At 35.9% G+C, this 14,757-nt stretch overlaps 1 protein-coding gene across 1 annotated transcript in view; it reads left to right on the top strand.

The window, feature by feature from the left end:
- The first annotated feature begins 337 nt into the window (after positions 1-337).
- The window catches only part of limk2 (LIM domain kinase 2), a 30,933-nt gene continuing 16,513 nt past the window's right edge, over positions 338-14,757 (top strand). Inside the window, exons 1-3 of the mRNA XM_067406868.1 lie at positions 338-565; positions 1,261-1,357; positions 8,370-8,505. Coding sequence (XP_067262969.1) covers positions 550-565; positions 1,261-1,357; positions 8,370-8,505 — 249 coding nt within the window. The 5' untranslated portion in view covers positions 338-549. The remainder of the gene's footprint in view (positions 566-1,260; positions 1,358-8,369; positions 8,506-14,757) is intronic.

The following is a 14,757-nucleotide window of genomic DNA, read 5'->3' as shown; positions in this document are numbered from 1 at the left end:
TTGAAATAGAAAATCCTCCTTAAAATGTTGCAACAAAGTCAAAAAACTTACATTCCCTAGAATAGTGATAGTGAATATAGATAAAATATTCGGCGAATACACGCTCTTTTTGAAGTAGTAGGTGAGCAGTGCACTGAAAAAACATATAGCAAGGATTGTGAAACAAAGGAAACACTGCCCAGGCCTACTGTACGCTTCGTTCCCTTAGCGATAGATGTCGCTGCGGTATCGTTGGACGTGGTCCGGCTTTGTCGCGCAGTCTGTTGCTTGCAAACGCTCCTGTTTCAGGTGATTCTGTTTGATCCCTTCCGGTCTCCGTACATAGCTATGTTATGACGTCATCTGGTCGGACGGGAGAGAAACTTTGAACTTGCTACGAAACTTTGTGAAACTTTGTTTCTCCCTCAACTTTCAGCTGGATTTACTCTGAGGGTCTTACACATGGATCAGAAATTGAGCATCGCTGATATGCGGCGTGTGAACTTCAGACGTTTCTGGACCAGCATGTGAGCTTGAACAAATATATCATTAAATCAGAGCACAGAGGACATGGACGAACGAGAAGGTAAGGATAACGCGAACGATATTTACTTACTTTTGGACCAGAAAATGGCTTCTTTAATTCGTATACTGATTATTTTTTATGTAGTTCCTGGACTTGTTAGTTACTCAAAACGTTTTCAGATCAGATGCAGTAGAAACTAACAAGGAATTTGTTCGTTCGATCGCTTGTTGTTGTTGTGTTTTTTTTTTGTTTTTGTTTTTTTTTTGTGTGTGTAGCTGACGTTTGCCGAGAAACAACACTCTGCCGTTTGTCAGAATTAATGTAAATTGCACAATTTCTAAATATTCAAATCCTCTTTAATAAACGTTCAGAACTGTTTTGTATAAGGTTTTGATCACACAACAAGCAAATAAACAGCTTAAATGGGTCCCTTCTGTAACCTGTTTTTCATTAAAAACTAATTTGAGACCGATATTAAAGCTGTGTTTATTAAGAGAAGATTTATTACATTTAGATTCGTTAGACATTTAGTTTTAATGCTAAAATGTTAAGTATTGGTTTAAATATAACTACACCAGTCGATCTGCAGCGCGAGATTACATAATGTGAAATTTCACCTCGAGCTCACAATTTTTAAAACACAAAATTTCCCACGTCGAGTTGAAAGTTAAATGCGTGGGATTTCCCCATGTAAACAAACATAATCTGTGTATGAGGTGCCAGTCCTGAAAATTCTTCTGATGTTTGATTGACAGATCTGACGGAGCGCGCGTGCACAGGCTGTGGCGGGAGGATTCAGGATGCGTTTCATGTGAAGGTTCTTCAAGATGCCTGGCACAACTCATGCTTTCAGTGAGTCTTAACTTGATTTCTCTTTAAACTGAGCCAAACTTGCTTGGAATGGAGCAAATAAAAAAATAAAAAATGTGTTTGATTGCTTTTCTTGGATTTGCCTACTTCTTTTAAACCATCTTAACATGGTTCGCTGATCTTAACTGGTTTCCCAGTCTTGTCTGTTGGCTGGTTTTTAGATAGATGTCTAGCTGAGCACAAGCTTTGCTAGGCTGTAGACCAACTAGTCCAGCGTAAACAAACCAGATAAGCTTTAAACTTTTGATTTTCTGCCTGATAATTGTTTTTTGTCTTTTTAAAAATATCCAGACTATTACATTAAAATGAAAGCATTCTGCATTGTTTTCTTTCATACCTACAGGTATTATCGTCTGCTTAGTTTACTGAAGCTTTTCAGTGACTACTGGGATCTTCTTAGAACTTTTACCTTAGATGTTTTATGTAAATACGTGAGAGAAAAGTTTGTTAAACAGTGAAATGATGAAAAGCGGAAATGAGACATTGAAATGACTAAAGTTGTCCTCCCTTTTCTAGCTCTCTTAAGACTGCTTAAAGGATTAGTTCACTTTCAAATAAAATTTTCCTGATAATTTACTCACCCCCATGTCATCCAAGATGTCTATGTCCTCCTTTCTTCAGTCGAAAAGAAATTAAGGTTTTTTGATGAAAACATTCCAGGATGATTCTCCTTATAGTGGACTTCAGTGGCCTCCAAACGGTTGAAGGTCAAAATTACAGTTTCTGTTTCAGTGCAATTTATTACTTAGCCCATTTTAACTACTCCGATACCACAGCAGAAACAACTAGCCTAACTAATACATTAATAAAGGCAAGTGAGCAGACTGTAAAAAGAACAAAAACTGTACACCAATCACAAGCATAGATACATACAACATAAAGTTAAAAATAAAGTATAAGATCTAACTGTAGTATTAATTTTCATGCACAGAAATGTAATAATTAAATATAAAGTGACACTGTTCACTGTATAAATGTAATATAGATTAATCTTTGTTAAAGCTGTGTTTTCTTGTTTGATTTACATGACATACAACAGCAGGTATTTATAGGTTGCTGTCAATTTAAGAGTAAGACCCCATGCACGCACACATCCGATAGATACACATCCGAATTCTCACCTCGTTCAATTAAGACATAACTGAATGTGTTTACGAGAATACTTGCCAAGAGGGGTATTTTGACTGACATAATGTATGTATATGTCCAACTTACGGAACGAACATGGCGCCAGTTTAGTTTTTTTCCGTAAGTAGAATAGGGAAGACGTAGGACATACAGAGTAAGCTTTTTTAAGAATACGGAAAGCGGAAGCACATGCAAGGCGATCATGTTTATATAAAGCATAGTTGAATTTTTTTTTTTTTTTAAATGACCGATCGTTTAGCTAGATTAGACCCTTATTCCTCGTGTGGTATTGTTTAAAGCCCTTTGAAGCTGCACTGAAACTGTAAATTTGACCTTCAACTGTTTGGAGGCCATTGAAGTCCACTATAAGGAGAATAATCCTGGAATGTTTTTTTTATCAAAAACCTTAATTTCTTTTTGACTGACGAAAGCAAGACATGAACATCTTGGATGACATGAGGGTGAGTAAATTATCAGGAAAATTTTATTTGAAAGTGAACTAATCCTTTATGGTTAATGGTGTAAAGGTTCTTTTTAAGAAAAAGCTAATGATCCAAAAACTAGAAGGTCTAAATTCAGCAGTTCTAGATTAGGCTAGATTAATGTGTCATCAAAATAGTTGCATCCCTAGTTAAAAATCTGCTTGCCCGAGTCCATACTGTTCCTATTTCTAAGGTCAGCTCTTAATTGTACCAGTGACCATTGTTGCATAAAGGACATCAGTTAACACAACTGACCTCAGGAGACATTTTATTTGAAGACTATTCTTAGTTGTGGTTTGTCAACTATTTTGACTTATTTTTTGCTATTAAACCTTACAGTGAATTAAAGTAGAAGCTTTTATGCTCAATCAGACCTTTAGACTCATTGAAACTAATTTGAGAATGACGCCCATGGATGTAAACCCAGTGGCCTTAATGCTGCCTGAGAGGTAGGAAAAAACCCTTATGTCAAGTCATTCCTAAAGTCCATAGCCAAAGATTATGGAACAGTTTTGTCATCATGATTGAATCAGTCTTGTGCTGGGAGATTTAGGACCAAATGGAGGCTCTGGGGGTTCCATCATGTTCCTTGAGGGCAGAAATTACTCCAGGGTCTACAACATTTTTTGCAATCTGGAACAAGGGTACACCTTTTTTCACCGGTTGAATTTTTTCTTGGTAAATTTTAGTTTCCCAATTAAATCATAAAAGCTTGTTATCACTGGCTTAATACCATCACAAGGTTTATATAGATTGGTGCTTGAATACACATAGAGTAATTAACTTCTTTTTACTGTTTAATTTATTATTAGCTTAATTGATTATGACTCTTTGTTTCTCTATGTAATCCCTCTTGTTGTGGCAAGCATTCCCTGTTTTCCTATAAGCTTTTAGTTTCAGTGCAGGTAGGATCTCCTCTCTGGTTAGTTGTCACATTCCCAGACATCGGCTCATAGCTCTGCAAGACAAATACAAGACCTTTTTCCCCCCCTTTCTACCCCTTTTGTGATTGGAGGGACAGACTGAACTCTTATGCTTTTAATGACTGTTCTAACTATAATTATAGGAGGGCCTGGAATGTCTTCTGAAAGAATGCATCCCGGATCTGAATTTCCCTTTTTACTTACATTTACTAGTGATTCAAATGTGATTTATGTTGTGTGTAGTTTTATAGCCAACGTTTTTTAATACCTTCTTAACTTTGTTGCAACATTTTGTTATTTATTGTTGTTATCTGTCAGCTTTCATAAGTCACATTTTATGTGAAAGTACCTGCAGAAAGATAGCACTGTTTTTTTTGTGTTTTGTTTTTTATGGTATTGATTGAATCCATGCATTGCTGTTTTGACCATGACCAAATCCAGATTTAAAATAATATTCTCTTGCATCTTTAAACAAAGGTTTTTGTAGGATTTGAGGATTTGTTTTAATGTGAGGTGATTATTTTGACGGGACTTTATATGTCTGCTCCCTTTATTTCTTTTGATCTTAATCATTTAGTTCTGCGAATGAGATAGAACAGAGCTAATAGATGTCATGGGGTACCTGCAAGGATCAGGAGGTTGGAATACCAGTTGTGGGCAGCAGAATGTTTCTTTGTGAATGCTAGAATGAAGGAAGTGAAGGACTGTTTGTTCTCTATCTGTACTGTTTGTCTTGAGTGTATGTCAAGGTTTGAATCATTTCTTTTGTTTAACGTGAAGCCTGTTATTTTTCTTCTGGGTGTAAACTGGAAAGAGAAAGAGAGATTTCTTGAGATACCTGGTCATGTAAAAGGGTGTTAAAGAGGTTCTGTGTGAGCGTTGTTTGCAATGGCAGTATTTTTAGGTCATTGTTATAATTATTTAAATGTCCCAAGAAATCAGTTGTTATTGTCTATGTCTTTCAGAGGTTTCTTTTCTTTTCTTTTCTTTTCTTTTCTTTTCTTTTCTTTTCTTTTCTTTTCTTTTCTTTTCTTTTCTTTTCTTTTCTTTTGAGAGCTTAAATGGTGAGGGGGTCATAAATAACTAGGAAATTCACAAAATATGGTTATTGGTCAATATTAGTTTTTTTTTTTTATTGGTATTGGTTGATATTGAATATACACTTAAAAGTTTGGATTTTTTTTTTTTTATATATATATATATATATATATATATATATATATATATATATATATATATATATATATATATATATATATATATATATATATATATATATATGACTTTATTAATTTGATCAAAATATGCTGCAAAAATTAATTAAACATTACAAGGTAAAATAACTGTTTTCTATTTTAATATATACTTTAAAACATAATTTATTCCTCTCATGGTAAATCTGAATTTTCAGTAGCCATTTGTCCAATCGTCAGTTGCATATGATCCATTAGATGCTCACCTAATGCTCATTTTAAATTGATCTTTAAGAACATGAATAATTTAATAACACTAAATGTAATCTCTACCAAATATCAGAATGCAAATGCATTTTTCATACTGTTAAATTATTTATATTACAATGCCTAAATTCACTTAAAGTGTTCAAATTATGAAGTTAATATGAGCTTATCTAAGTTCTGTGCATTGGTATTCTCCATTAGGAACATGACAAACATGTTTGGAAATTAGAGACCAAAATGTACCGGTCGCATCTGGTGCACAGGTGAAAGTTTGTCATATGTGCACACCTGCTCTGCCTTTGCAATGTCCTCACAGATGTTAGTTCACCATGTTTGCCAGAGGATGATTCACAAACATTTTCATCTGTTATGATGTCACTGTCAGAACACAAGTTGCCCAACTTGTGAGCAGGTTTCATCCCACAGGCACACAAATGGTGTCCCTAGACTGGATGAGAAGGTTCTACCCACTCTGTCTGGGTGACTGACTTATTGTGTCTGCCTCTAGAAGCAGAGCTTGTCAACATTCCTCCAAACAAAGGCAACAATCGGGCACATGGCCAAAATCTAGCCATTCTGTCGACAGGCTTGAGGGTTTGGTGGCCTTCTCGCACTAATGTGATCATTATCAGAACGTCTCAGCACTATGTTGCTTTTCCACATCCTCCCTACGTTCATTCCATTGAGTGGATTTTTTTTTTCAGTTTTCCCCATTTCTTTCCCTCTATTTCCCTTTTTCTGGCACATGGTGTACCAGAGAAAACAGCATTCAGCAGAACATTGCATGCCAGACGCTTCCCTTTGGCACTTTGTCTCGTTGGGTTTGTCAGAAAGTTGGTTTCGAGTGATAGTTGGCCTTCAGTTTGCAGGGCTTGATTTAGATGCTAAAAAATCTGCAACATATAGCTTTAAATGTGAACTCAGAATTCTAAAATTGGGGGGAAAATTACTATAACTTTTATTTAAGTTAGTACATTTCCATTCATACCACACACCAAGCCATTCGTGCTGCGTGCCAAGTCAATTTTAATAGGGTATTTAAAAAGATTAATTGTTAATACCTTCAGCATTGTAGAATAATTCATGTTTTCCTCATTGTGGAAATAAAGCTCATTGAACTTCTGGAACATGGCCTGGGGATGATTTCCTGCCTGGATGCTTGGACTTTGCTTTGGTTCAGACTTGGTGGCTGTCTACCTCCTTTCCTGACCAGAGTCTCTTAAAAAATAAGTAACCATTGTCTGTGAGTTTAATCCTGCTCTTTTACCCTGGCGGCAAGATGCTTTACTTTCTTACCTGCAGGTGTTACCTTTAATTTGTGCCTTTTGGAGCATTAAGGATCTAAAATTCTGTGCTTTATTCACAGTGGAAAATTTGGCCAGATTCGCTCTTTACAAAATTGTTTTAGCTTCAAGGTTTTTTCAAGTGGCTGCTTCAGTTCTGTCCTAATAGACTTATGATCAATAATGATCCAGGAACAGTGTTGTAATAACTACCTAAAAATAGCATGAATAATAACTACACAGTTCAGAGGTGTAATAAATCATAGTATATTGATTACCTATTAGCGATTCATTTATAAAATTAAAATTATGTAAGACAAAACAGTCCAACTATTTGGTATCGTTATTTGTCATTATATTTATGAAGAGTTGTTTTATGATCCCTAATATAACAGCACACATACTTTACAGTGACTGTATGAGCGGGATTTGTTGTATATTTAGCAGAAATATTTAGGGCATTCATCATGGTACTGCCATTTGCCTCCAAGGCTTTACTTTAAAGTTACACAGCCATTAGGTGTTTCACATCTGATGTAGGTCCCAGTTGCCCCCCTCCTCACCTCACCTAGTCTGGCAAAACAAGCTGTGGCATGTAAAGAGGAACTTTTTGCTTTTCAAGCATCCTTCCCTGTCTCCTCTGGACAAGTGATCCTTTATTGTTTCAAAAGGCCTCAAGGTGCAAGTGCTCTGCTGTTCAAAGTCTTTAATTAGGTTCCTTTTTTTTCCTCATAGGAAGTAAATAATAGCTTAAAGTGGCATAGCTTGTATCCCAACATCAGGTTTCAATTGTAGGTAGGGTGGCTGAAAGAAGAGTGTAGGAGAAAATTTCATGACTTGTTTTGGCTCATGTCCCAAATTCCTTAACTATAGTGTTTGTGTGTTGCCCGGTTGGACTTTGTCTCGGCCACGATTGAAAGAATGTTTTTGTACGTACTGCATGTGTCTCTTTTGACATCATTGACCACTGCTTTAGCTTTACCTCAGATACTAAGAAAATATGTCTTAGAAGTAGAATGTACTTTGTGAGTTATGCCATTTTCAGACGTATGGCTGAAATACTGTAGACATTCAATAACTTATGTTTTTACTATCCTTTGGACCATCTGTTGAACCCAAATGTTTGGTAAATGTTAAAGTTCAACTAACAATGAAATAATTGACCATTTCGTTCCAAACCTGAATGACATTCTTTTGGCTGTGAAACTCAAAAGAAGAAATATTGAAGAATATCCTGACCACTCTTTTGCATGTAACGAAAGTATTTTGAACTGTCAAGCTCTAAAAAGACAAACAAACAAATAAATAATAAAACTTTAATTAAAGTAGTCAACCTGTGAACTAAGCTATATGTTGCAAGTCTTCTGATATATATTTTTTTGTGAGGAACAGAAGAGTGACTATTCTTCAATATTGCTGCTCCTTGTATTCTACTGAATAAGGAAAGTCCTGTGGGTTTGGAACAGAATGACGGAGAGTAAATGATTGTTAGGTAAAATATATATGTGTGAAATTCCCATTGACATGGTGAACATGTAAAATACCTAAAACAGTCACATGCTTTGGTACTGAGCAAAGCAATCCTCCTCACTTGCTAAACATTTCAGTCAATCAGGTTTCTATTCTCTCCTGGAGAGCTAAATTCAGAGCAGTTGCTTAAGGGAAAGTCTGTAAGCAGAATGTTTCACTTACAGACTCTTCCATTCTTTTTTCCCCAGGTGTTCTGTGTGCTTTGATCTGCTGACAAACTGGTACTTTGAGAAAGAGGGGAGGCTGTACTGTCACAAACATTACTGCGAGAAGTTTGGAGAGTTGTGCCATGGTTGCTCGCTGCTTATGACAGGACCTGCTATGGTAAGAAAAGCCATGTGAACTTGTCTGAATTTCATTGCAGTCTATTTGTTTTTCTTGAGAGTTTCAGAAAAAAACAGAGAGAGTAAAGAAACTCACTATCAGCTGCAAGGTCTTAAGAAGATAATGTCAGAAGGTTCTGCTAACCTGCGCAAGAACCACTTAGATAACATGCCATTGTCTCATTCAGTAAATATTTACATGGCTAAAACAAGAAGTCGAATGAAGGCAGGCAAAGTCAATAAATGCAAATGTTTTTCATAGTCCTGCAGAGGTCACTGATAAGGTAAAGGTTGGTGAACAGGATTTAAACTTTCTTTTCCACTCCTAAAGGCCCAGATATACCTCAAACAGAATCGAAGAACAAACTGATGTGACGTCACTTTGAACAAAATCGGGCCAAAACAAAGTTCGTTTGGAGTTTGTTTTGGGAGTTCGAAATGGCTTGCCAAAGCGAACTCTCAGAAAAAGTTCGCTCCAGCTACAAAACACCTTCGAACTACCATTGGTTCGTGATGATAACGTAATAGGAGGTGTGCGCTAAGGCTCTGTCGTCTTTTACATGGAACTCTTCTGACTCATTTAATCTGTTGAGTCTGTCACACTGGAGAGCCGCTTTGTAGTAGAAAATGAAGTACTTTGATAAAATGAGACACTGACACTGTTTTTCATGTTTGATACTGTAAAGCTGCTTGCTTTTAAGCAACCGATTGAATTAAATGCCATATAAATAAACAAGACGTGACTTTACTGGAGTGCTAATTTGCAGAGCTCGTGCTAACATGTTATGATCAGATGCTTTTCTTATGCTTTCTATAAAAAATAGTGTTGTCTTGTTTATTTTGTTATTGAGAGGAAAGCGTGCAGCACTTATTTACATATTCATCTAAACGCCACTCTCAGCAGTTTGGGCGGAGTCAGATATTTGATAACAGTATATCGCTGCTCAGGTATTTCGAACTTCTTTTTACTCCTAAACGAAGAACAAAAAAGAACTTCGTTGTGAGTATATAGAGGTCTTAATGTGAGTGGTGAATCCCATTTGAGTGATGAGTGAGGAAAGCATATGAAACACACGCTTCAGTCTCTTTATGAAGTCCTTATGTCAGCATTATTTTTTTCTAACAATTTTATGAGTCAAAAATGGCTGTCTCATAAATGATCAAAGCTCTGCTATATCTATTAAATAATTACAATATATCATCAAAGGTGGAAGTTACAATTATCCAAACTTTCATCAGATTCAACAGAGCTTGTGCTGATGTGTCATTGATTGTTTTGCAGCCTTAATGGGATGGTTCACTTTACAATTAGATTCCGTTAGTTAAGGTTAGTTAATGCATTAACTAATATTAACTAAAAATGAGCAATACATTTGTTACAGTACTTAATAGTCTTTGTTAACATTAATTAATAAAAATACAGCTGTTTGTTCGTTCATGTTAGTTCAGGTTCATTAACTAGTGTTAAAGAAACAACTTTTGATTTTAATTATCTATTAGTAAATAGATAAATTAGTAAAAAGATTTAACTAAGATTAAAGTAAGATCTGTTCCTCTTACAAAGTAATAGTGTTGTAAGAATACCAATTAAGCAAACTTTTACATTCAAGGACCCACCTAGAGAAGTATAGACCTAATCTATCTCAAGACCAGAAATTGAGTATTTAATTAAGATAATTTTATTTTATAGTAAAACTGTAAAACTTCAATGCTAATATTTGTTTTAAAGCTGCCCTCGAATGAAAAATTGAATTTATTTAGGCATAGTCAAAGAGTTCAGTACATGGAAATGACATACAGTGAGTCTCAAACTCCATTGTTTCCTCCTTCTTGTATAAATCTCATTTGTTTAAAAGACCTCCGAAGAACAGGCGAATCTCAACATAACACCGACTGTTACGTAACAGTCGGGGTGTATGCCCCCAATATTTGCATATGCCAGCCCATGTTCCCAACATTATGAAAGGGATTAGACAAGGGCAGAACGTCTGGATGTGCATAGCCTAATCAACAGACTAGGTAAACAAGCAAGAACAATAGCGAAAAATGGCAGATGGAGCGATAATAACTGACATGATTCATGATAACATGATATTTTTAGTGATATTTGTAAATTGTCTTTCTAAATGTTTCGTTAGCATTTTGCTAATGTTCTGTTAAATGTGGTTAAAGTTACCATCGTTTCTTACTGTATTCACGGAGACCAGAGCCGTCGCTATTTTCATTTTTAAACACTTGCAGTCTGTATAATTCATAAACACAACATCATTCTTTATAAATCTCTCCAACAGTGTAGCATTAGCCATTAGCCACGGATCACAGCCTCAAATTCATTCAGAATCACATGTAAACAATATAACAGTATACAATACTCACATAATCCGACACATACATGCTGCATGCATGACGAACACTTTGTAAAGATCCATTTGAGGGTTATTTTAGCTGGTAAACTTTGTTTATGCACTGTTCAAGGCAAGCGCGAGCTCCGTGGGCGTGGAGCACCAGATTTAAAGGGCCAGTAGCCCTGAATCGGCTCATTTATAATATTGCTCCAAAATAGGCAGTTAAAAAAATGAATAAAAAAAAATCTATGGGGTATTTTGAGCTGAAACTTCACAGACACATTCAGGGGACACCTTAGACTTATATTACATCTTTTTAAAAAAAGTTCTAGGCAACCTTTAAAAAGTATATGAAATATGTCCAAAAAAACTTGAAACTGACTCACTCCGGTGCAGATATGAACTGTAACTGTGAGTGTTGTTAAATTCATCGTGCGTTCAGCACAGAGGACACACTAATGCATATTCCGTTTATGTGCTTCCTTATTTGTTGGTAGATAGCCAAATGCACATGAAGGAATGAAAACAACACATTCTTTATATCTATGAAAGACAACAGTGCAACAGTGAGTTGAACAGATGAAAGAGATGAATGAACAGACCTGAAATGGCCTTTCATGACATTTGGATTCTCCGGTGTAATGAAGACTCTTGCAGAATACAGTGCAGTGTTTGGAGTGAACCAAACGGCGGTTCTAGGATTTGATCTTCAGGGGGGGCTTAGCCCTCAGTGAGAATATGTAGCAAGAGACCATCTCTTAAATGGTGCCTCTTTAAAAAAATAAATACATTTTTGTATATATACAGTCGTGGCCAGAATATAAATATGATCAAAGATGACTGTAAAAATAAATCTGCATTGTTTATCCTTTTGATCTTTAATTCATAAAATGAGCAAAAATCTAACCTTTCAATGAAGGAAAAGAATTGAAAGTGGGGGCAAAGTCACTTTATGAAATAAATCTTTTTCTCCAAAACACGTTGGCCACAATTATTGGCACCCTTTTATTCAATTCTTTTTGCAACCTCCTTTTGCCAAGATAACAGCTCTGAGTCTCTTCTATAATATCTGATGAGTTTGGAGAACACCTGACAAGAGATCAGAGATCAGAGATCATTCCTTCATGCAAAATCTCTCCAGATCCTTCAGATTCCCAGCTCCATGTTGTGCTTCTTCTCTTCAGTTCACTCCACTCATTTTCTTTAGGGTTCAGGTCAGGGGACTGGGATGGCCATGTCAGAAGCTTCATTTTGTGCTCATTGACACATTTTTGTGCTGGTTTTGATGTTTGTTTTGGATCATTGTCCCGACGGATGATCCAACCACAGCCCATTATTGGATTTCTAGCAGAAGCAGTCAGGTTTTGATTTTTTTTTATCTGTTGGTATTTGATAGAATCCATGATACCATGTATCTGAACAAGATGTCCAGGACCTCCAGCAGAAAAACAGGCCCACAACATTAAAGATCCAGCAGTATATTTAACCGTGTACATGGGGCACTTTTTATTCATGTGTGCACCAAACCCATCTGGTGGGTTTGCTGCCAAAAAGCTCTTTTTTTAGTTTCGTCTGACCGTAGAAGCCGGTCCCGTTTGAAGTTCCAGTCTTGTCTGACAACTGAATATGCTGGAGATTGTTTCTGGATGAGAGCAGAGGATTTTTATTGAAACCCTCCCGAACATCTTGTGGGGATGTAGGTGCTGTTTGGTATTTTTTTTTTTTTTTTTAGGCTTTCTGAGACTTTCCTCCTCACCACGCATTAGGACGATTTAGACACACGTCATCTTCCAGGCAGATTTGTAACATCTTTAGTTGATTGGAACATCTTAATTATTGCCCTGATAGTGGAAATGGGGATTTTCAATGCTTCAGCTATTTTCTTACAGCCACTTTCAGTTTTGTGAAGCCCAACAATCTTTTGCTGCACATCAGAACTATATTCTTTGGTTTTTCTCATTGTGATGAATGATTAAGGGAATTTGGCCTTTGTGTTTCCTCATGTTTATACTCCCTCTGGAACAGGAAGTCATGGCTGGACAACTTCATGATCACCCTGGTTTGCTAACAAAATGTAAATATGAATGGGAATATACTTCAGAGATATTTTACTCATAAAAAATTCTAGGGGTGCCAATAATTGTGGCCAACATGTTTTTGAGAAAAACATTTATTTCTTAATGTTATTTTCCCCCCACTTTCAATTCTTTTCCTTCAATGAAAGGTTAGATTCTTGCTAATTTTATGAATTAAAGATCAAAAGGATAAACAATGCAGATTTATTTTTAGAGTCATCTTTGATCAAGGGTGCCAATAATTCCTCTCACAGACATGAGAAATATATCTACAGAAAACTTGAAATGTCTACTTTTAAATGAAACTATTCAAAACGAAAAGTAGGCTATTCTCTGATTTTGTAATCTTTATTAAATGTGCATTTAAAATGCAGATAGACATTTTGAATGATTTAACACACCATTTTGACAGTACTATATATGGTTTGTCTGTGTTGAAGCCATCTTAGTTATCTTCATAAGGATAATGTAGCCTATATTTATAATGCTATGCTAATCTATATAGCCTTTATCACTGTATAGAATAAGATAAAATAAAATATTTTCTGCCTCAATGTGCATCAGAAAGACTTTTCAGTTCTTTGGGATACATTCAGGCAGTGTTTTTTTTACTCCAGCTTCAGAAATCAGATATACTAAATGCTTGTCTTCCTTCATAAAAATTTGCTAAAGACAGAATGCACAAAGTAAAAATAAAGGTGCCTTGTGTTTATCAGTTGTTTATCAGTATCTGATTACCCTTAAGTGTAGTTGTATGCAATGGTGTAATTCATTGACTTAAAAAAACAATGAAAAAGACAAAATAAAGTAAAGATGAATTTGACTGATAACATTTTCTTTTTTCTATAGGTTTCAAGGTTTCTATAGATATCGCAATATATCGATATTGTGAATTCTTTTGGCCACGATAACTGTGGTGTGAAAAATCTGATATCGTGACAGCCCTAATATATAACTCATTCGTTTTCTCATGTGTCTCAAAAAAACTTGAATCATAGCTCCCTTTGTTAATCTCTGTCTTGATTTCAGCCTAACTGTTATTGCTGACTGTTATAAATGATCTCATTCCTTTGAACAGAATGACTGATCTGAAGGCTGGAATGGCCACAGTGTTGTGTGCTGTTTCATCATGGGTCTGGAATGCCTTTGCCTGGGCTTCAATGAGGAGCTTTGTAATCATAATGCTGATGGAAGCTGTATCAATGTGAGAGAGACTTACAAATCCATCTCTAATGTAAACAAATCACTTCTCACTAAAACAGGTAGTTTTTAAATGGGTTAAGAGAAAAAGGGGGAGAAAGAGGAGAATTTGCCAGTGATCAAAAAGCATAATGGGCCTTTTCTGTTTGGGCTTGGATTAACTGATGCCAAGTATTTCTGGTTGGAGAGACCCAGGGTGCATTGCCAGTTGGGCTCAGAAGCACAAGCAGCGGGGTGTCAACCTTTGAAAGACAGGCAGGGAGAAATTACATCCTCACAGCTGATGTGCTTGTTTAAATGTGTTTGTGTATTTGTTCATAGACCATCCATGATAATGAAAATGATTTTCTTTGGCTGCCTGAAAGTTGATGAATGAGTTCCTCATTGTTGTTCAGTTTAGTTCATTTTCTGGCCTATTTGTGTTCTTCCTTTCTTCCATCTTGGTATGAACTTTTTATGTCTAAAGCTGCTGTACTGGTTTTGCCACCACTTTTATAGCACATCAAATGTTGAGAAATAAATGGTGAGAAATAAACTTGGTAAATGAGATGTGTAGGGTTTTTTTTCCTGTTCTTTGTTCAGTTAGCTGTGATGATGTGACTCCTTGAGTCCTAAGGAAGGGGTGGCTCTTTT

Source organism: Chanodichthys erythropterus, chromosome 13 (genome assembly GCF_024489055.1).
Source record: "Chanodichthys erythropterus isolate Z2021 chromosome 13, ASM2448905v1, whole genome shotgun sequence".
Taxonomy (NCBI): Eukaryota; Metazoa; Chordata; class Actinopteri; order Cypriniformes; family Xenocyprididae; genus Chanodichthys; species Chanodichthys erythropterus.
Note: the sequence above shows the minus strand (reverse complement) of the source record. Positions and strands in the feature narration are given on the sequence as shown.